The sequence below is a fragment of a genome, unplaced genomic scaffold (assembly GCF_019419815.1).
Source record: "Pyrus x bretschneideri cultivar Hongxiangsu unplaced genomic scaffold, Pyrus_bretschneideri_v1 Contig18, whole genome shotgun sequence".
NCBI lineage: Eukaryota > Viridiplantae > Streptophyta > Magnoliopsida > Rosales > Rosaceae > Pyrus > Pyrus x bretschneideri.
The window spans coordinates 5,391,602-5,411,632 of NW_025999479.1; the positions used below are offsets into that span (position 1 = coordinate 5,391,602).

General features: G+C 38.1%; 3 protein-coding genes across 3 annotated transcripts; 1 reads left to right on the forward strand and 2 right to left on the reverse strand.

The window, feature by feature from the left end:
• The first annotated feature begins 1,688 nt into the window (after window positions 1-1,688).
• LOC103954690 (protein BRICK 1) lies at window positions 1,689-2,927 on the forward strand. The gene is made up of 2 exons (XM_009366517.3): window positions 1,689-2,026; window positions 2,660-2,927. Exons 1-2 carry the CDS (start codon window positions 1,894-1,896, stop codon window positions 2,788-2,790), a joined length of 264 nt encoding a protein of 87 aa, XP_009364792.1. The 5' UTR covers window positions 1,689-1,893; the 3' UTR covers window positions 2,791-2,927.
• Window positions 2,928-4,065: 1,138 nt separating this feature from the next.
• On the reverse strand, window positions 4,066-11,105 carry LOC103960601 (nodulation receptor kinase-like). The gene is made up of 14 exons (XM_048582005.1): window positions 11,000-11,105; window positions 10,444-10,922; window positions 10,215-10,365; window positions 9,725-9,823; window positions 9,552-9,620; window positions 8,680-8,751; window positions 8,515-8,586; window positions 8,237-8,409; window positions 6,948-7,174; window positions 6,438-6,564; window positions 6,290-6,358; window positions 5,526-5,715; window positions 4,717-4,849; window positions 4,066-4,505 (listed from the first exon to the last, which is right to left on the reverse strand). Coding segments are annotated over exons 1-14 (2,196 nt in total). The 5' UTR covers window positions 11,002-11,105; the 3' UTR covers window positions 4,066-4,172.
• A 4,835-nt stretch (window positions 11,106-15,940) lies between these two features.
• LOC103954689 (ABC transporter G family member STR2-like) lies at window positions 15,941-19,524 on the reverse strand. The gene is made up of 3 exons (XM_009366516.2): window positions 18,930-19,524; window positions 17,379-18,121; window positions 15,941-17,074 (listed from the first exon to the last, which is right to left on the reverse strand). Exons 1-3 carry the CDS (start codon window positions 19,410-19,412, stop codon window positions 16,075-16,077), a joined length of 2,226 nt encoding a protein of 741 aa, XP_009364791.2. The 5' UTR covers window positions 19,413-19,524; the 3' UTR covers window positions 15,941-16,074.
• Between the last annotated feature and the right edge of the window lie 507 nt (window positions 19,525-20,031).

The window sequence follows — 20,031 nt, forward strand, 5'->3', positions numbered from 1 at the left end:
CTCGTGCTCTGAATGTAAGGGAACAGACATATTTTACAAAATAAATTAAACACACAAAATATATCCGCCTTCCTCTTTTCATTCCACTCTCCATTTTTGTGTATCGGTTAAGGTTGAATAAGGACTGAGATTTGAGTTTTATATGGGATTCACAATACAGTGGTGTCAGGAGTGGGGTGCAAATGGCTTAGAGTAATTGGGTGTGGAAGATGATAGCTTTGGGTTGAGGAGATGGCAACAAAATTGGTCAAGAAGCCATCATAGTTCTCAAGGATTACTCAGTAAATGATAAAGATGTATATTCTTCTTTCGTTTCTTTATTGATTTATTTTGTATTATTCATTGTTAATTTTCTTTCTACTTGTTTGTTATTACTCATTATTTTCAAATTTAAATTCAATTAACTTTTTATTTTTCAATCCATGCGGCACTACTCAGTGAATACGTAGAATTTACATGTGTGTCCCGTCACCTACTAATAAAAATTTTGATCAAACATAATAGAAGGATCACATTTATTTGTCTTTTAACAAACGATATTATCTACACAATGGGGGTGAGGATGAGCTAAGCATCATAATGTGCTAACAATAATGTAGTTCAATTCGTTTTTGACGAGAATTGAATCTAAGACCTTTCACTTACAAAATAAGAAAAATATTACTAGGTTGTAGTACTAAGTAGCAAGACCATGCTAATTTTAGAGATCATCCTGAAGAAGGAAGTTAATTCAGAACCGTTTGAGATAAAATCCCTTAGAGCAACTCCAGCGTTGAAGCCCTCCCTCCAAGCTATTCACTATTCAATCCACTTGGTGAATAGTAACTGCCTTTAATGAACAGTAATCGCCTTTTGCATCTCCACCGTTACACTTTAATAGCCCTGATAATAGGTAATAAAATATTAGTATTTTATTTATTTATAAAATAATACAAATAATTTTAATTGTAATTTCGGATAAGATTTTTAATCGTTCTCGTTGCGCCACTTGTCATAAAATTCAAAAAGACAATTATTGGGAATGGATTTCCGATAAGAAAATATGAAATTGTAGTGTAAGGTAAATGATAATGAGAAGGTATTTATAGAAAAGTAAAAACAATTTTTTTAAAAAAAAAAATTTCAGATTTTTTTTCGAATTTTTTACAATTTTTTTTAAAATTTTTATTCAACTAATTAATCTCTGCCGTTGGACATAAAAAAATTTGAATTTCAACACTCTAGATTGTGCCACGTGTCACAACGGTAACTTTTCTTAATTTTAAAACTATTTTTTCTTTTATTTATTTATTTATAAAGCATATTAATATTGACCGTTGATCTCAGATTGAACAGTGGATATTAAATAAGACTTTTTATCATTTTTTTTTACTGTTGAGATCGAACGATCCAAGTTAAAGAGCCGTTGAGATCAAACGGACCGTAGGTGCACACGCCTGATAGAAAAAAAATTAAAAAAGGCCTGACGCCAGGCTGACGTCAGCCTTGGCGTCACATCCACTCGGACTCTCCAACTGGCAATTATTCACGGGCCCGAAACTTTAACCTCCACCTCCATTTAGGCTCCTTCACGCTGGAATCGGTCCACAGACCTCAGGCCCTTTTCTCTGGCCTGCCCCCGAGCATCCACCTACGGTGGAGTTGCTCTTATAAAAGTTTTACTTTCTAAGGGAGAGAGAAAGGAAAAAGAAAACAGTTTTAACTCCAATGACAGACCAACGACTTAAAGGCTTCATAAATGCACCCAACCCACAAGAAGCTGCTTTGCTTTCCCTAGTAGTATAGTAGATTAAAGAAATAATCAATTTTGTATCAAGTTTGTTGGATCGTTGATCTCCCTGGTATGTGAGGAGGGAGAGAGAGAGAGGGGGAGAGAGAGATCAAAGGCAAAGGATGGCGCGGGCAGGAGGGATAACAAATGCAGTGAATGTAGGGATAGCGGTCCAAGCTGATTGGGAAAACCGCGAGTTCATCTCCCACATTTCTCTCAACGTTCGCCGCCTCTTCGATTTCCTTGTCCAATTCGGTAATTTCAACCCCCTTCCCTTGCCTCCCCTTTGTTCTTTAGGTCGACTTACTTCTGTTGCCTTCATGGTTATTGCTGAATTTTGTGCTGACCCATCTGAGATTTGGAGTCTTTTCTCAATCAAGTTGATAGCCTTGGTCAATTTGCTGATTAGGGTTTCTCTGATTTTTGAGATTTAGGGCTGATTTTAAACTCTCAAAGATGTCCAATTTGTTTTCATTGCATATTAACTTGAACCGTAGCTACAATTGCACCCGATTGTGCCCAAGATTTGGTTCTAATTTACCCAATTTTCGATATCTAAGTGATTAGAAATGAGAGTTAACATGAGCCGGGTTGATTTTGATGTCCGAAATTAAAAGAATGTGGCATTGTTAATCAGCTTGTTCAGGCAGGGGGCTTTTGCCTGACTCAACCCTTCTTCTTGCAGCCCTACTTGAATCTCTCCTTTCGTGCATTGTTTGAACAACTACTTTCTCGACTTTAGTGCAATCGTTTATTACGTTGGGCAATGATTTTTGCACACCGTTTTGGTTTGAAATGCATTTTAGAAGAAAAAGGAAATTTCTCTTCTTTTCGGATGTGGGTTGAATTACATTGCTGGACTAATTTGTGTTTTTCTTGTTATTTAAGAGGCTACGACAAAGAGCAAATTGGCATCATTGAACGAGAAGCTTGATGTATTGGAACGTAAGCTAGAACTTCTTGAAGTTCAAGTGGGTACTGCATCGGCCAACCCTTCGCTTTTTGCTCGTGATGCTTAGCGGATCATGCCATTGTTATAGACGATAGTATACACGGCGTTCCTGTAAGCATCCTCTTGTCTATAGTGTGGACGTGAACATATTTCCTCGCCTTGTAACTCAGTTCTAAATCAATCTATTCATTTCTTCTGCTTTTATGTTTGAGGTAAAGAAATATTTTTGTTCGTCCAGAGGTTATTTTTTTTCGATATACGCTTAAAAGAGAACACGCTCTGCTTAGAATCTTTTATTTTCTTCGCGGGACACTTTTTTTTAATGGAAGGCGACTTCTCTTGAAGAAAAACTAGTCCATATGAATGAGAAGATTGCAATGCTAGCAAAAGTCGTCGACGATAAGGACATGCATATCTTTTCACTCATGAACAGACTAGAGTCACAACATATCGAAGAGTTCACACCATGAGAAAGAATCCGGAGGGAAACCAAAGGCGAAGTTTGAATCCCCTTCAGTGTGAACCTTCTTTGTGCAACAACTTCAAGATACGATCACAACCACCATTTGAGCAAATTATGGAGCTACACTGGGATATTCTTATGTACTCTTAACCATATACCAAGAGGGTTGACTGCTTGCCGTTGTCACCCGGATACCAATCTCATAGGTACAATGCATTCAGATTAAAAAAGCAACCCAAAACATGTTGCCCATTTCGTCAAAACCTTTACAATGCTGGCACAAAAGGTGACCAGCTTGTGAAACAGTTCGTTTGTTCACTACGAGGGAATGAGTTCGATTGAATAGCTTCTATAACAACCGTTGCATAGTGAGCATGATAGAATTCACAAACACAAAGAATTGAAGAAATGTAACTACATTGACCGATGACGCTCATTAAGACTTGACTACAGGATAGACTTACCGAAGTATCAGCAGTCGCCCAGTGGATACAAGGTATGCATTGGGGGGTTACTCTAAGCTTAGGGGCTTACCTTGCAAGGTAATAAGCCATAATAAAAGATTTAATATGTAGGCTTGCTAGTAATTGCATGCGCGGTTTCTTTTCTTTCTTTATTTTTCCGTGATAAGAGAAATTCTTGGTCTGGACGACCATACCACACACAAAACACTTCATTCTTATGTTTTGTGCCCACCGGCCCTTTTGCTATTGGCATCCATGTACGGACATCCAGACCAAAGAATTTCTCATTTCAAAGACGACTTGCTAGGTATAAATCGACAATGGCAATGGTTTTGGTAGCAAAATATATTAGCGTTGTGTAGGTTACTTGAATGTTAAAGGATAAGCAAAATATATTACACAAGAAGTTGCAAAATTTCAAAAAGAGCATTTGGAAATTACTCTAATTTTCTCCCTAATCACTTATGCCAAGCAACAAAACAAATCATTCACAAACGGATGAAAATCTCATAAAACCATTCACTATCTTGGCTCTGGAGGAGCCATTTGTGACAAAATAGATGAAGGTTCTGAAGGAGTGGGTGGCGGAATCCTTCTCTCCATCACCATGGAAGAAAAGCGATTGGATCCCGAGCTCTCTATGGATCTCATGTACTCTGATGCATTGTTCTCTATAATCAGAGCATCCTCTAGCTCCCTTACGACTTCAATCATGTTTGGCCGTGAAGCGGCAAAGGGCTCAATACATGACAATGCAACCTCCACTACTCTCCACATGGCCTCCGCATGGTACGCTCCTTTTATGTTCGGGTCAACAATTTCATCAATCTTTGATTCCCTTACATAGGATTTTGCCTGCATGAAAAGTTCTCTTTGTTAGTTTTCACTTTCTTCAGAAGCTTCACAATGATAATTAATCTCCAGAGGAGATAGAAAAGAAAAGTTTTCGGCCAGTCTGAAAGTGTATACTGATGCAAAAGGTCATTGAGCTTTAAGCAAAACATCTAGGTTAGGAACATTAAATGGATCAAGAGTCTCTGGAGTCATAAAACATGATTAAACATACCCATTCAACCAAGCTCCACTCGGGGCGTGGCCTGTGTATGTTCAGAGGTTCCCGACCGCTTACAATTTCAAGCAGAACGATACCAAAGCTAAAAACATCACTTTTTGCTGATAGATGATGGGTCATGTAGTACCTGAATAATAGAAGATTGACATTATCAGGTTCTGGTAAATATTTTCTGTGGCTTAATTTTCTTCTTGCACTACATGAAAACTTCAATGCGCAAAAGCTAGGAGCATATTTAGCAGTTATTATCTTCAAAGGTTCCTGAATTGTCCATGTGCTACATTCATCAAGAGTACAGTGGTTACTTATATAATAAAAGAAACAAGATTTATTTTGTAGCAGATGTGAGCTCAGAAGTTTTCTGGATTCATATCTAAGATTTTATTTTAATTTTTTTTGTGTAGGGGTTTTCTCCATTGAATTGTTAGATTAATTCCCAAGCACTTTAAGAGTCATATCACTTCGTATTGCATCCATATGATAAACGGACCGTAATATTATATGATTTCATGTTCTGGTATATAGATTTGAGGATACCTTATTTTTATCTATTTCAATTTTCTCTTTGAATTTTCATTTCTCTCTTTCTCTCTCTCTCTGTTTTCCCTCGACAACCTCCCTTCTTTTGTTTCTATCATCTTTCATTTTCATTCTGTCCTACCTTAATTGATATTTCAGTGTTCTTGTAGTTCGACATATCAATAGTCCACACCAATTGTGAATATAATTATAAACCAAACTAAAATTTAAAGGCCCAAGAAAATTTAAAAATCCAAAGGTATAAGTTGACGAAGCAATCTTACTCCGGATCCAAGTATCCCGCCGTCCCTCTTACTTCCAGAGAAGCACAACTGTCACCTTCTTGAGGAGCGTATTTTGAAAAACCGAAGTCTGCCACCTTGGCAGTCATGCTATCATCCAAAAGTATATTACTTGATTTCACATCCCTATGTATAATGCAACGACCAGCAAAATTGTGAAGATGCGTCAAACCTGAACAATAAAAGCACTCATCAGAGATTCTGATATTCCAAATGCTCAAGGGATAAGATTGTGAAATCAACAAAACAACCAGAATATGAGGTTATAACATGAGGAAAATTTAAAGTAGGTATGCCACAAACATAAAATGCTATTAAATGGAACTTTACTGAAGCCAGACCAAAATCTTAAAGCACAAGATGAGTTGCCAACTTTCAGGTCCTCCAATTTATGAAGGTCCCCTGATAACAAGTGCCAATCCATGGGAATATATCCAGGGAAATGCTATTTACACAACTTTCTCATCTCATATACACCTCTTGTTTTGCAGCCGTTAGATTGACCAATTAAAGTAAAATCACCGGTCATGATTGACAGAGGTTGTGCAAAAGGTTAAATGGACAAGAAACTGCATCTGCCAAGGTCCAATAATTAATTTGTGAAGATGTGTCAAATACCAGAATGTCATGGTTTGTATATGTTCAAACGTATACTTAAGCTATAGTTGATGTGATCTTTTGAGATCTTGGGGGACATTTTCCAAGGCCGAATATGCTAATAATATAGAAAATTCTGTATCACTTGCCTCGAGCAGCACCAAGAGTAATTGACAGTCTGGTTGGCCAGTCCAGAATTTTTCTTTTTGCTGCTTCCCCTGTTAATATTTGGTTTCAGTATTAATAAAAATGACATTGAAAGGTAGGAATCGAAAGAAACAGTGACTCAGCCAGTACCATAGAGACGATCCTGTAAAGAGCCGTTGGACATAAATGGATAAACCAGAATTTCTTGGTCATTCTCACAACAATAACCGAGAAGGGGAACGAGGTTCTCATGGCGTATAGCTGACAGAAGATTTAACTGTAAAGAACATTAAAAGAATTATCATTTACATTTTAAGGCATATTAAAGTCACAAATGACAGTTGGTTATGGCGATAAGAAAACGAGACACTAGGTACAGATGGGAATTTAATGTTGAAAAGAAATGATTTCTTATATAAACATGAATAGTCCCCTATTATGGTCGTTATCAAAGAGTAACGGTATTACCACGCCCAAAGTGTTTACCCCACCCTCAGTACTGTCACTCTCATATTTTCAAAGAATGAAGAGACACAATGATATTCAAGTTATCAAAGAACACTATTACCATGCTCAAATGGTAGATAACTGGAGGACTGTTCCATAAAATTACCGAAAGCTGTAACTGGAAATGCTCAAAATAAAAATAGAGTATCTAACCTCATTCTCAAATTCCCGAGTTCCTTGGGTTGATGTTGCTGACCGAACCTTTACGGCCACTTCCTGACCATCAATTAAAGTGCCACGGTAAACAGACCCAAAACCTCCTTCACCTATCAAGGTTTTGTACCTTTGGGTAGCAGCCTCTATGTACTCAAGAGTAAATGTCTCTATGGATATTGACTTCATAACCAGATCGTCCATGCTTGGTAACGAGAAAATTAAATCTGCAGTTTGAGGATTTCTATATTCAGAGGCTGCATATTTAAAAAAGCAAAATACAATCTCCACAAGTGCCTCAACTAGCCTGACCGTGAAAAACATCTTCAATTTGCAGATAATAAACAGACCCATATTTTTCCTTTACTGAACGTACAAGGATATGTCAATCTGCTGCAGAACAGTCATAACTACAGTTGATGAGTTAAACACATGTTAATCGTATCCTTGTATTTTCATTGTAACTACTCTACAAGCTATAACAGAACAGTCATATCGACACTTGATGTCTAAGTAGGTTCCAGATTAACTTGCAAAATCATGTCCCAAAACAAGCTAGAGAAAGTTTGTAACCTTCGGACAAATGACAAGTTTACATAGACATGTTGAAAACTCAAATTATCTATACTGTATGCATTAAAGGTGTGATCATACTAAAAATTATTGTAAAAGAAAATTAAATAGGATTTTTCGTTCCAAGATCTATCTGAAATTTCACATTGGTAATACAATTTGAATACAATGTATGATTAAAAGCATTTATTTTAATTATGCGCAAATGTTATTTACAAACTAGTTATCAAGTCCACGATAAATTTCATGTAACTTGTGTTAGTTTAACCTTAAAAACTGCAAGAACTATTATAAAGCAAAATTTTTTTAATTCCTTTTATTGTGGTGGAAATGTTAGGGACATGTTTGGGTAAGGGATTTCAGAGTCATGGGATTGAAATCCAAATTATAAGGGAAAAAAATCACAAAATGCTGGATAGGAGGGATTAGGAAATGCATCATATGAGCATTACAAAGGCATAGAGAGGGATTAGGAAATGCATCATATGAGCATTACAAAGGCATATGAGAGGGATTAGCTAATTGCTCCTAGGAGGATGTCATTTGCAAAGCCCTCTTACATGCCTTTGTAATGCTCTATGGTGCATTGCCTACTCCCCCAACATTTTGTGATTCCTTTCTTTATAATTTGGCTTTGAATCCCATGTCCCTCACCCAAACATAGCCTAGAAGTATAAGTGCGATACCAAGAATAATTAAGCATCTAATGCACTCACTCTTTGTCATATGATGTCTTTTTATATCAAAATTTCCTTGAGGTAGAAAGTTTTGTCTCCAAATGCAGAAAATTATCCCAACTACAATGGTTAGTAGTACAGACCCAGATGCAGCAGCAGCACCAATGATGATTCGTTGTTTAGAAGCTTCTTGAGCATTGCAACTTTCTTGGCTGTATTATAGAGATACAAATTTCAGATTTTTTCAAATACTTTTAGTTTTATTTATTCTTCAATCCAAAAATTTCATTTGGATGCATGGAAAATAAAAATCGTACCCTGTGGTAAGTTTTGAGCCATTGAAACTGGAGGGAATATCTTTTGCAACATGAGGGTTGCACCTGATATTTCTGTTGATGAACCACATGGAGATGAATTTATGGAGGCATGTCTAATGTTATGTAGCTAGACTCGTATGTGACAAAGAATATAGAAGCGCTTACAGTATATCCAAATGTGGCAGTGAGATAAGAGATAATGGAAGTGACCCCCAAAGGTCATTGAAGCTCAGATCCCTGATGATATGAAGGTAATCAATAAAAAAATGAGTCAGACAGAATTAGGTCCGTTCAGAATACTTAAAATTGAAGAGAAGTACATGAAGAATTTTTGAAACCTTCAAAGGTAAACAGTTCAATTGAGGAGCTAGTTTTAACAACTTTTTTAGGCTAAACTATAGAATCAGAAGATCAAGTATCAAAGGCCAGTCATCATATTCAGCAGATCACATTATCCCCAATAGAGAGTGCCAAAAAAAAACAAAAACTGTGACTTGACGATTCAAGTATAAAAAAAGGAAAGTGCAAAAAATAACAACTTTTTTACTTCCACAAATTCTAGTAGATATTTTAGAATTTTAATATGGTATGTTTTCATGCAAATATACAAGTTTGAAATCTGTGAATGTCCTTGTAAATTTAGTATCAGCACAATATCTGGGGTGTTATCTTCCTAAGGATGCCCAGCACAGATATGCCACAGTTGATCCGTGTAAGAAAGGACACTTTCCTACAGCTCAAGGCCACATTTATGGATTAAGTCAGTCTAGGACACTTAACATCATTGGTTCGTATCATGCAATATTTGGGGATTATACAATGGTAGTAAGCAACGGTAGTAAGTAACGTATGGAGGCCTTTCCTATATATCACATGATGGCCTTAAATGATTCCACCTAAGCGATGCAGGCTGTTCACAATCTTTAGAATCTCTATTCCAAATGTTAGTATTCCATTGGTGGAGTTGGATAACTATTTATTAAATCACCAACTGAAACTGCCATCATTTCAAAACTGAATGTGAAGGAAAAATTTACACTGAGGTCAGCAGGGAGGAAGGAAGAAATGCTGGAATGTTGCCAGTAAAGTCATTGTGGCTGAGGTTCCTACATATCACAAACAAAAGAGAGCAATGGATTGAAATTAGAGTACAGTTACTCAGTCAAGTGAAACATGAGAAAGCCCAAATAGAACGGTGCTTCAAACATACAGGACTTTTAGGTGGCTCAGCTTAGTGATACTTGAAGGAACTGGCCCTTTAAGAAAGCTTTTATGATCAAACCCCCTCTGAATGCCTGACGAAAGATCCCTGAAATTCGTAAAACTAAGGAAAGTTAAAAACGAAATGCGCAAAAGCAATTAATCTAATCAATAATCAATTTCCAACCAAATCTGATCACTATCTTCTTTTCCCTACTTTGCAATCAAATCTTTTTTACTAATTTAACAAAAACCTAAAAACATTATTATCAAATATTCTATGCTGTTATATTATTATGGTTTTCAACTTCTTCCACAAGGAGTTGTGGATTTAAGGTCTTTAACAATACATTTTAGTAAAAAAAAAAAGGGATAAAACTTCGCTCCCAAAGTATCCCACAGCACTGAAAACTAGTATAATTTACTACAAAGACCATATTCTAATGATTCCATGAAAGCCATTTGCAGAACTTCTAAGAAAATGGAAACAAATAACTTACAGTTCAGTAATGATACAGTACCCATCAATGGATTCACAAGTAATACCATCCCATGGAACTGGTAGACACGGGTCTCCAGCCCAACCCTCCCAAACTTCACTCTCTTGGTTATTCTTCAGCAACTCATTCTTCACCTCCAAAATCACTTCCACTGTATAAAACCCAGTTAATTACTACAAACACCCAATTGGAAACTACAAAATCCAGTGAAAAAAAAAACCCAACTTACCATCGCTTTTAGTAGTCTCTGGACGCCATGGGTGCACCTGCAAGATCTCATAAGCATTGCAAATGGGTCCATTTTCCGACCCGGAGACCTTAACCAGAGTCAAATTCAGGGACCCATTTGTCATGACAGTGAAAGCAAGCTCCTTGTAATTGGACCCATTTCCCGAGACGTCAAATCTCCCTTCTTTCATCTCATCGTTGAGGAAAATATCGAACACCCTTTGCCCGGTTTGGACCGCCCGATCGACCTCGTAGAAGTAGAGGAACACGAGGTACAGGTAACTTTCTGTGGGGAGGCCATTGTGGAGAAAACGCAAACTGTCTGGAGCCGCTAGAGCTGTTTGCAGGACTTGCAGAGGCGGAGACGCGGTGGCGTTGCCGGAAATGGAGACGTTGGGTTGTGATATGTGATATGTTCCGCTTCCTGGGTCGGCACCTGAATTTGACTTCCATATCCTGTCACTTGTGTCATTTGGATACCTGAAAATGACCAACCGAATTCATAGTCATGTCATTGGAATGGGTAGTGAGACCAATGCACGGTGGAGGTTAATTACATTTCGGTTTAGCAATGCATTGTTATATGAAAAAGGTGGCGGAACTCGGTTGCAATGAGAAGAAACTATTGTCCCGATAAACACACCTAACTCACATTTGCTCATATGATTTTCAGCTTTTAATTGTGAAAAAAAGTTCTTTAAGACTTTCATACTACATCATTTACTAATGTAATGATATATAATTCATAAATATCATGCAATGTATGTGACATGTGACTCATTTCATCACAATAACGTGGTTTAACAATTTTATTTAAATTTTTGTATTTTTACATGTTGTAGAAGTTAATTGAGTGTTGAAGAAGGGGTGGGTAGTGAGTGTCTAATAATCTTTAGCAACACAGTGTAATTAATGTGGTATAACAATTTTATTTATTTTTTTGTTTTTACATGGTCGTAGAAGTTAATTGAGTGTTGAAGAAGTAGTGGGTGGTGAGTGTCTAATAATCATTGGCAAAACATTGTAATTTGTTAGGGTAATATTTATGCTTCTATAATACATAAAAAGTACGATTTCCACACGTCATTGTTCATTTTGTTACTATTACAATATTCCTCATTTCTAGATACATGTTACAATGTCACATGTCACGAGCCACCACTACAAAGTGAGAGCAAAACTGCATTGGATTGGACAATATACATAAGTTCACATGTGGGTTTCTCTACTTAAGTTTGGCATAATTTTAAATACTACTTCCTTTTGCATATCAGGTCTGCAAATATGGGTTTAACAAAATTAGTTAAAGCAGTGTGTTTTATCCTTTGCATTCCAATTTAAATTTTCGCCGTTTGTCACATAAATTAAGATGTGTATTTGAGTTTCGATGATTGAATTCTGTGAGTTAAGAAGAGATAATCGTCGTTTCCATTTACAATACTTTGTTTAATTACACTTTGTTTGTAAGCTAACATCCTTGTTCCTTGGTTTTGAAGAAAGCATACCTGATATCATCTTTTGTAATTTCAAAACTATTTCTTGTAACCAATTTCAGAACACTTGAAGGGAAGTTCTCTAAATAGTATTTCAAATCCTGCAGAAGCCTCAGCTCAAGCTCTGAAATATAAGGAGCTCCCTTGTCATACACCAAACACAGATATGTGTCATCCTCAGTGGCTCGAAAAATCCCTTCAACCACTGACAAGTCCTCCGACGAATCTACGATAGCAATCGGGGTCACACCAACTGAAACCGAAAAACTAGAGCCCCAAATGTGTCCAAATAGAAATGTAGCCCTAATCAGATAGTCTTCATCCTTCTCTGTTGATAGCTTGTAACATCTTTTCTGGCCCGAATTCTGGTAAAATACTCTACTTCTGTTGTAACCGGAATAGTCTGCCTCTGACTGAGCTCTTGTGTAACAGCTTGTGGTATTAGGAAACTGATCATAGTCCGATATCCAACTAATGTTTCTGCTATCCGTGTAATTCGATTCCCCGCAGCACGCAATGCTCACTAATCTGCCTGCATAACAAAGCAGATACTGCATTAATTCTTGTTAGGAACATGTTAGGAACAATCGAAATATATGTGACTAAATTTCGAAAACCCTTGTTTCACATCTTCGAAAAGATCTGCCGTTGCATAATGTTAGGTCATTGATCTCCAATATTATGACATGAGAACAAGCTATCTACTACAAGAGTTGACTCATTTTCTTTCTACCTAATTTCTTGATCATATCAGAAGGTTTGGAATTGAGTCTCGCAGGATTAAATACGGACTAAAGTTATTAAAATACAAATATAGAATATGTACAAAATCTGAAAACCTTAATTACGATGTTAATCTCTTAATGATGACCATGAATTTCATTTGTATGCTTACCTTCATCTGCAGAAGTGGATGGCACAAGAATGAAGAGGCAGATGATCGAAAACTTGATTAGTCTTAAAACCCGATAATTAAATTCCTTCATCATCGTTTTATCTTAGGCCGACGTCGCCCCATATGGTAATTAAACTCTTAACCATGCCAACATATGCGACTTTTTTTTCCAATCCCACCTACACAATAAGGTCTTATAATTTTAATCGAACTCACCTGCTTTCCGGCTTGCAAAATTACTCACCTCAGTTAACTTGACCAAAATCTTCGACTAATTTCCACCAACTTACATGTAATTAGTAAAACAATTAAGCATCTTGATCGGGCCGAAAAATACACACGTGACAAAGTTGTACATGTAGCAAGCCAAAAAGTTGTTAACATAGAATTATGATCTAGGAACTGTAGAGACGAAAGAGAATCAAAAGGGTGGGGGGAATAGGAGAGGGAAGAGATCTGTGAAAATGGTTTGATTGTAATGAGGAGAAACAGTGCAAAACCGATGAACAAGGAGGAAGAATTAGTGTCTCTGGATTAGAATAATACACTGTTCAATCAAACAATTATTTGAAAATTATCATAGTTTTTTCTTATAGTGGTGGATGATTATAATTAATTCTACAATTAAATAAAATGGTTTTTTTTATTAACAAGGCGGACCAACCCTTCGTCTCTCTCCTTGTCTGTTACCATGGATGCAGCATCACAGGTTGGGTCTTGGCTTTCTCCAGTTAAAAATCATATTGCATTTTAATATTGCTTAGTTTTTTTTTAGTAGAGCGATCGCTGTGGTGATTTAAATAGTGAGTTGTTAGAGGTGAGGAGACTTGGTGGATATCCAACTCACACCAAAATGCATACGCATAATTGCTTTCTACCACCGCAATATTACGACATCTGCAAATGCTAAGTTAATTATGTAAAGGTTAGCACCAAGTTTGATTTTTTTTTTTTTTCCAATTTTTTCCTTTTTGTGTCAATGCAAAATTTAAGAGATTTATTACCTTATGGAAGCTCATGAACTAGTCTTCAAATGTGTTTTCTAGTATTATGAAAACTAGATTCACCATGAAGAGAGTCAAAGCCTAAAATCCAAACTTAACTTGTAGACATTGAATTTCGGTGAAATAAATATTCACCAACACATTAAAGTTTAGACATGTCATGGTGTATGTGGCATATGCGATGTGTTGCATAAATCATACACATTGATGCGACTCATCAAAATTGAACGAGTCATAAAAAAGAACACGTGTCAACACTTGGCAGAAACAAATAATTTGATATTAATTTAATTAAATCAAATATTAATTGGTGGAGATAAATCACGAACTAGCCCACAAATCGGGTCATGGTTCTTTCGTCAATTAATCAAGCCCACAATGAAGGGCAAATCCATCTGCATGCAAGGCTTGGAGAGTTTATAAATACGAAACTCCAAGACAAAGAAAGGGCTAGAAAATCATTCACGCCCAAACACTGAAACATTGAAACTCTGAAACTCTCAAGCGCTCAAACCCCTCAAACACTCAAACACTCAAGAAGACTCGGAAAACCCTTCGCATTCTTCGTAAAAACCGTGAAGAACCACCAAACACCCCCACACCTGTCGATTCTTCCATTGCCAAGAGCCAAAACCTTGCGGCATCCGTTCATCCAAGATCAAGTCGTCGCGACCTTGAATCAACAACACTGCACACCTTACATTTTGGAGATCGAATCAGAGGATCCAGTTGTAAAGAGATTGTAACCTTATAATTACATTAATACAAATATTCTTTGTACACATGTTCTCTTATTATTTGCTACAGGATTTTTGTCTTTACAAATTTGGCATGCTCAATGGGACAATCTCTGCCTCTTATCTCTTTCTCCTTTCAAGAAATCCAAACACACTTCAAAATCAATGGCATTGAAGAATGATCAAGTTGCTTTCACAACCAAGGGAAGAAGCATCAACACTTCCGCTACAAGTGGAGAATCTTTCGGCATCCTGACTCGAAGCAAAGCAAAGGTGGTGACCATTCAACGTGCCACTTCCAAGTTGGTGCCGCTCAAGTAACAAGGGAAGCGTCAGAGATGCACTCTTGTCATCAACCTAGCCTCGCTAGGGGCATCGAAGCATGCTATCGTGGCACGCAATATGACATCCCAAAGCGGCGAGGGATTCTCTATCTTCAAAGAACTTGAGGGAGTGCTCCTTGTCACCGGCTTCAGATGCGGACTCAAGCGCAGGATCTTACCATGGACCGCCAACCAGCAACCATCACATGAAGACTTCGCCAACACCCTTGATGTCCGCTAAAGAGTAAAATCCTTTAGCTGCGCAGGTTATGACCATTGGTGCCACCTCCATCGAAGAACAACTCGCACAGATGAACGAGGCAATTGCAAAGCTGACCAGGACTATTGAGGAGAAGGACATGCTGATTGCTACGCTCATGAGCTGGTTGGAGTCGCAGCATGACGAAGAAGTCAACCCTGACCTAAAGAAGAATCAGCATGATGAGGAGTCTGGCAAGAAGGAGGCACGCCATGTCAATACCATTAGGGCACAATAAGGAGCCACTTCGCGGGATGTACTGATACTCCAAGCCATACACTAAAATGATTGATAACTTGCGGATGGCAACATCGTGTGGGTCGATGCCTCCAACAAATTATTCGCACATTCAAAGCATTAACTTTGTTTTGACAAAAAAAAAAAGAAAGCAAAAAAAGGTATTAAACTTTGTCAGTTCTCCATATTATTTGGCCAAAACATTGACAGGACAACATTTCTTTCGGTTTGTTCCCTGTATTATGTAATTATTATTATTTTAATTAGGGAGTTTAACATGTTTTGTTAGTCAAATTAAGACCGTATATTCAAACGCGGTTTCACCTAACAACATAATGATTTAGAGTCTCTAATCTCTTTGAATGTTCAGGCAAAATATACACATTACAACAAAAATTCCTTTTTATTCTTATTAAAGTTGATAGAGTGAAGATAAAACAAGCTACTGTTTTCAGTTATTACTAATTCACGTAATTTATAATTGTTAATAAATATGGTATGCGCCGAACCATTCTTCTGCAATTGACCAAAAAAAAAATCTCTCGCAGCTCTGAACATAATTTCAAAGATTAACCAAAAGAAGCTAGCAATAGAAATTAACAGTTCAATTTCACAAACCATAACTTTGAAAAACAAATTGATCAACATGATGATCACACTCTCTTGTCCCTCTGCGATTTTCCTCTACGTCCTCTGGTTCTTGGACGCGAAACGAATGACTAAGTAAAACAAAACCCTGTATAAAACAGTCATGCCCAACATTACGTACACCTTCTCCCACTTCTTTACTTCAGACAGAGTGTGTTCTCCGCCGTAATCTATGCGAAGACCTTCCAAGATGTTGAAACCGGTTATGTTGGACCCGTCAGGGTTTTTTCCGAAAGTATCGCTAGTTTGGTACTGATTCATTATAAGTCCTTCATATGGATACGTCATGGTGGAGACTTTGTTCATCCAGGACCAATAGCCAGGGATGTCGTGGCTATTCAAGAAGTAGCCACAGAACAAGAAGAACAAGGCAGTGAAGGCAATGACTGCTGCATATCCCAAGATGTAATTGGGCACAACTGAGCTCACAAACACCACAAATGAATTGGTTGAGAGGAGAGAAACATAGAGGACCACCAAGAAGTATATGAAGGGCCCTCTAAGCCCCAAGGCAAACCAAACAATGCCGGCGTAAACAGATGCTTGCAATGCAAGAAAGGGGAGGTATGTTACTAGGCCAGCAATAGTGTATGAAGAGGCTCTGTAGGCATTGTGAGCAGTCTCGCGGACAAAGATGAAGCGCTCCTGGATGAAGGCTGGGACAGCATCATTTGATGAGAAGAAGAAGAGGCAGACAGTGAAGATGAAGAAACTGAGGCGGTTGGTGATGCCTTGAGTGGTTTTTGGCGGCTTTAGGAACATGGTGGCCATTAAGAAGCCCATGAATGTGAGGACTACTAGTCTTGAGAGGAAGAGCTCGGGCGTGCGCCTGATGTTGATGAAGTTACGCCTCATGAGAATCCAAGTCTCGGGGAAGAATGAGTTGGCGAATTTGGGGCCAAGGTGGTGGTATGAATTGGCGTTTGGACCAATAACCGGGGTCAGATAGTCATTCTCATTCACTGTGTAGTCACTGCTATGGGGCGTTGGTGTGCTTGGAAGAATCTCACTTGAATAGTTGTAGCCTGGGGATGCACTGCAAAAATGTATGATGTGATTTTGTTTAGGCTATGAGAAATCGAATTTTCAATTGGGCATAAAAAAACAGAGCAAGATCGCGATCAATTAGTGACAAATGTGATTATTTCTTAGCGACGGACGATTAATCACATTACACGAAATATACTCGATCCTCAAAAAGTTAAACTGCAGATAGTGTATAGAGCCCTGATATCATGTTAGACAACTATTCGAGCTTAGTTTTTGAGTAAATAACCGACATAATTTAATCCAACAAATTTAGCATCAAATTCGAATAATGACTTTTTCAGATGACTGACCTCATGGGGCTCTGCATCTTTTGGCCTTCTCGTTGCCGTGAAGGGGTAAACATCTGCAGTTTTTGCATGACCCCACTATGGCTGGGAGTCCATGACCTTGAATTATTATTGTTGTAAAGGCTTCTCACACTGTGATCAAAATCATTGACCGAATGTATACTAGTTTGTAAGTGCAGGCGCTTTCCAGACCTTCCCTTGTCCTCCAGGCCTTGACCTCCACGTCCACCATGGCGCGGTGGTGTTGGTGTTGGCATAACTGTCGAAGGTGAGGCATCCACATCAACTAACAGCGGGGGTCTCATTCCAGTACGTGCAAATTCGGCTAGTGCCTCGACCCCGAGTTCAGACTGATCATATTGCTGAATCACATCAATGAGGTACTCAATCGGGCTCTCTTCCTTGTGAACTTGGCGCCCCATTCGACCAAGATGGAGAGCCACATCTTTTGGTGATCCTTGGTACATGAGCTGCCCTCGAGCTAGAATGATCAGATGGTCGAGAAGCAATTGAATTCTGGACGAGGGTTGGTGAACGGTGAGAATTACAGTGCTTCCAGAGCGTGCAATGTGGTGCACCTTTTCGATGACACTGTGAGCACTGGTGGAGTCTAGACCAGAAGTGGGTTCATCAAGGAAGAGGAGTGATGGTCCATGAATGATGTCCACTCCAATTGAAACTCTCCGACGCTCACCACCAGACACTCCTCGGGTTCCCTCATCACCTATGAAGGTGTTTCTGGCAGACTGCAAAAAGATTGAAAGGAAAATTAAGTCTGCACTAGGGTTTTGTGCCATCAATAAATCAACGAAGAAATGGAATCCAAGTTAATTATTAGTTAATTTGGAAGATGAAATTAGTCTTTTCAACGTAAAGAAATATATTCAAATACATAAGCACACCAATAATATGGAATAGTAGGTTAGCTTTCTCATGTCGAATTCAATCATTTGATCGGGTTTATTCTTAACTGAGTATGCAATCCAAATTGATCTCTGGTAACATAAAAACCGTACTCTGTAACAGCATACATGCATATATGCCAGGAAATATGTTTTTGGCCTTTTAGCAAATATGGTATCTAAAATTGGCATTACTCATTATTTTATTCCTTGATAATCAAATTGATAGAAGTGGTCTTGAGTGTGTCCATCGTGAATCATTATGGTCATTCCGTGAAAAACTGTCAATATTCTCATTAGGTGAAGGAATTGGTTTGATAAAATTACCTTCAAAAGGTGGTCATGTTGTCGCCCACGTGATCATTTAATGAGAATATTGACAGATTTTTCATGAGATGACCAAAATGATTTACGGTGGACATACTTAGGGACCATGTCTATCAATTTGTATTGTCAGGAACCAAGAAGTTATGCTAATCTCAAGGACCATTAGCATGCATGTTATCCTATCAAAGTGTCAATCTATTCTATGGATCAACTGAAAATCTCATTTAAATATATGATCCAGATTGACATATCATGGTAGATACCTAGAAATATACCATTCTATACTCATATAGAACCAATTTATGGATTGAATAGAATTACTCACAGTTAATCCAAGCTGTTGAATCAGCTTTTCGACTCGCTGCTTCTTATCAGCAGTTGAAACCGGTCCCAACCTCAAATCAGCAGCAAACATCAAAGTCTCATAAACTGTAAGACTTGGAAAAAGCCTATCATCCTGCATAATATAGGCTGAAGTCCTTTTAATCAAGCTGGGACTCATTTCCTTGCCATCCAAGGACACTCTTCCCTTAAGACTCCCACTTGCTATCCTCCCTGCCAGTCCATCCAAGAACGTAGACTTCCCAGCACCACTAGGACCCATCACGGCTGTGATAGACCCTTTCGGTGCAAACCCCGTGATCTTGTGCAACAAGTCCACTTCTTGCCTCATCCATTTTCCCTCCTCATCTTTGGTTTTCTTTGTCACCGTGTACGTTAGGGTGGAAAACTCAAGCCCCCCTGTGAAGCTCGACGGCTTCCCGATGTCTATCACCGTGTCACGCTGGCGACCAGTACTACGAGCCATGTATCAGAAGAAATCAAAGTAACAAGTGGTATGGTATTTTATGTGGCATATAGAGGGAGGAACTTCAATTTTTTTTTGGTTTCGGTTAGGGATCTCTCAGGACTAGGGTGAAAGTACAGATGGGGAATTAAAAAGAACAAGATCATGAGCCCGAAGGGCTCCTTACAGCTGGTATATAGCGTATTAAGGAGTGAGTCCCAAAGCTAGGAGGCTGTCCTCTTTGATAAATCCGTTTCTCACTCCGTTTCAATCGAATAAGATCGGAAAAAATAGTTCCTTGCTTTTCATCGTTTGGTTTTGGCAGTTGTGTTTGTAATCGAGTGCTGGAATTGCCCAGGAGTTTAACTCACTGATGCAGATAAATCCATTTTTTGCCAAGCATGCAATATTATTACACCAATCAATCGAGATTCCCCCCAGTTCATGAAAAGTTGCTCAAATGGAAGCTCATTGGTGCCTATGGAATTGGAATTTATATGAGCTGAATTTGTCGCAACTTTTTAGTAATGTTAGAGATACTAATTTCCGTGATAACTAATGAGACAATGTTTTGTTTATTTTTTTAGGCCAACTTTAGACCCTAATTATTCAAATCAAACTAGAAATTTTTGTATTAACC

Bases quoted from the DNA above. Each gene is read 5' to 3' on its own strand.
- LOC103960601 (XM_048582005.1), bottom strand. The intron at 9,621-9,724 runs GTATGTTTGAAG...TGTGATATGTAG, and splicing joins CTGAGCCACCTAAAAGTCCT to GAACCTCAGCCACAATGACT. The intron at 6,359-6,437 runs GTACTGGCTGAG...AAATATTAACAG, and splicing joins TTTACAGGATCGTCTCTATG to GGGAAGCAGCAAAAAGAAAA.
- LOC103954689 (XM_009366516.2), bottom strand. From the start codon at position 19,412: ATGGCTCGTAGTACTGGTCGCCAGCGTGACACGGTGATAGACATCGGG. The intron at 18,122-18,929 runs GTGAGTAATTCT...ATCTTTTTGCAG, and splicing joins TTCAACAGCTTGGATTAACT to TCTGCCAGAAACACCTTCAT. The intron at 17,075-17,378 runs GTCAGTCATCTG...ACATTTTTGCAG, and splicing joins AAGATGCAGAGCCCCATGAG to TGCATCCCCAGGCTACAACT.
- LOC103954690 (XM_009366517.3), top strand. From the start codon at position 1,894: ATGGCGCGGGCAGGAGGGATAACAAATGCAGTGAATGTAGGGATAGCG. The intron at 2,027-2,659 runs GTAATTTCAACC...TTGTTATTTAAG, and splicing joins CGATTTCCTTGTCCAATTCG to AGGCTACGACAAAGAGCAAA.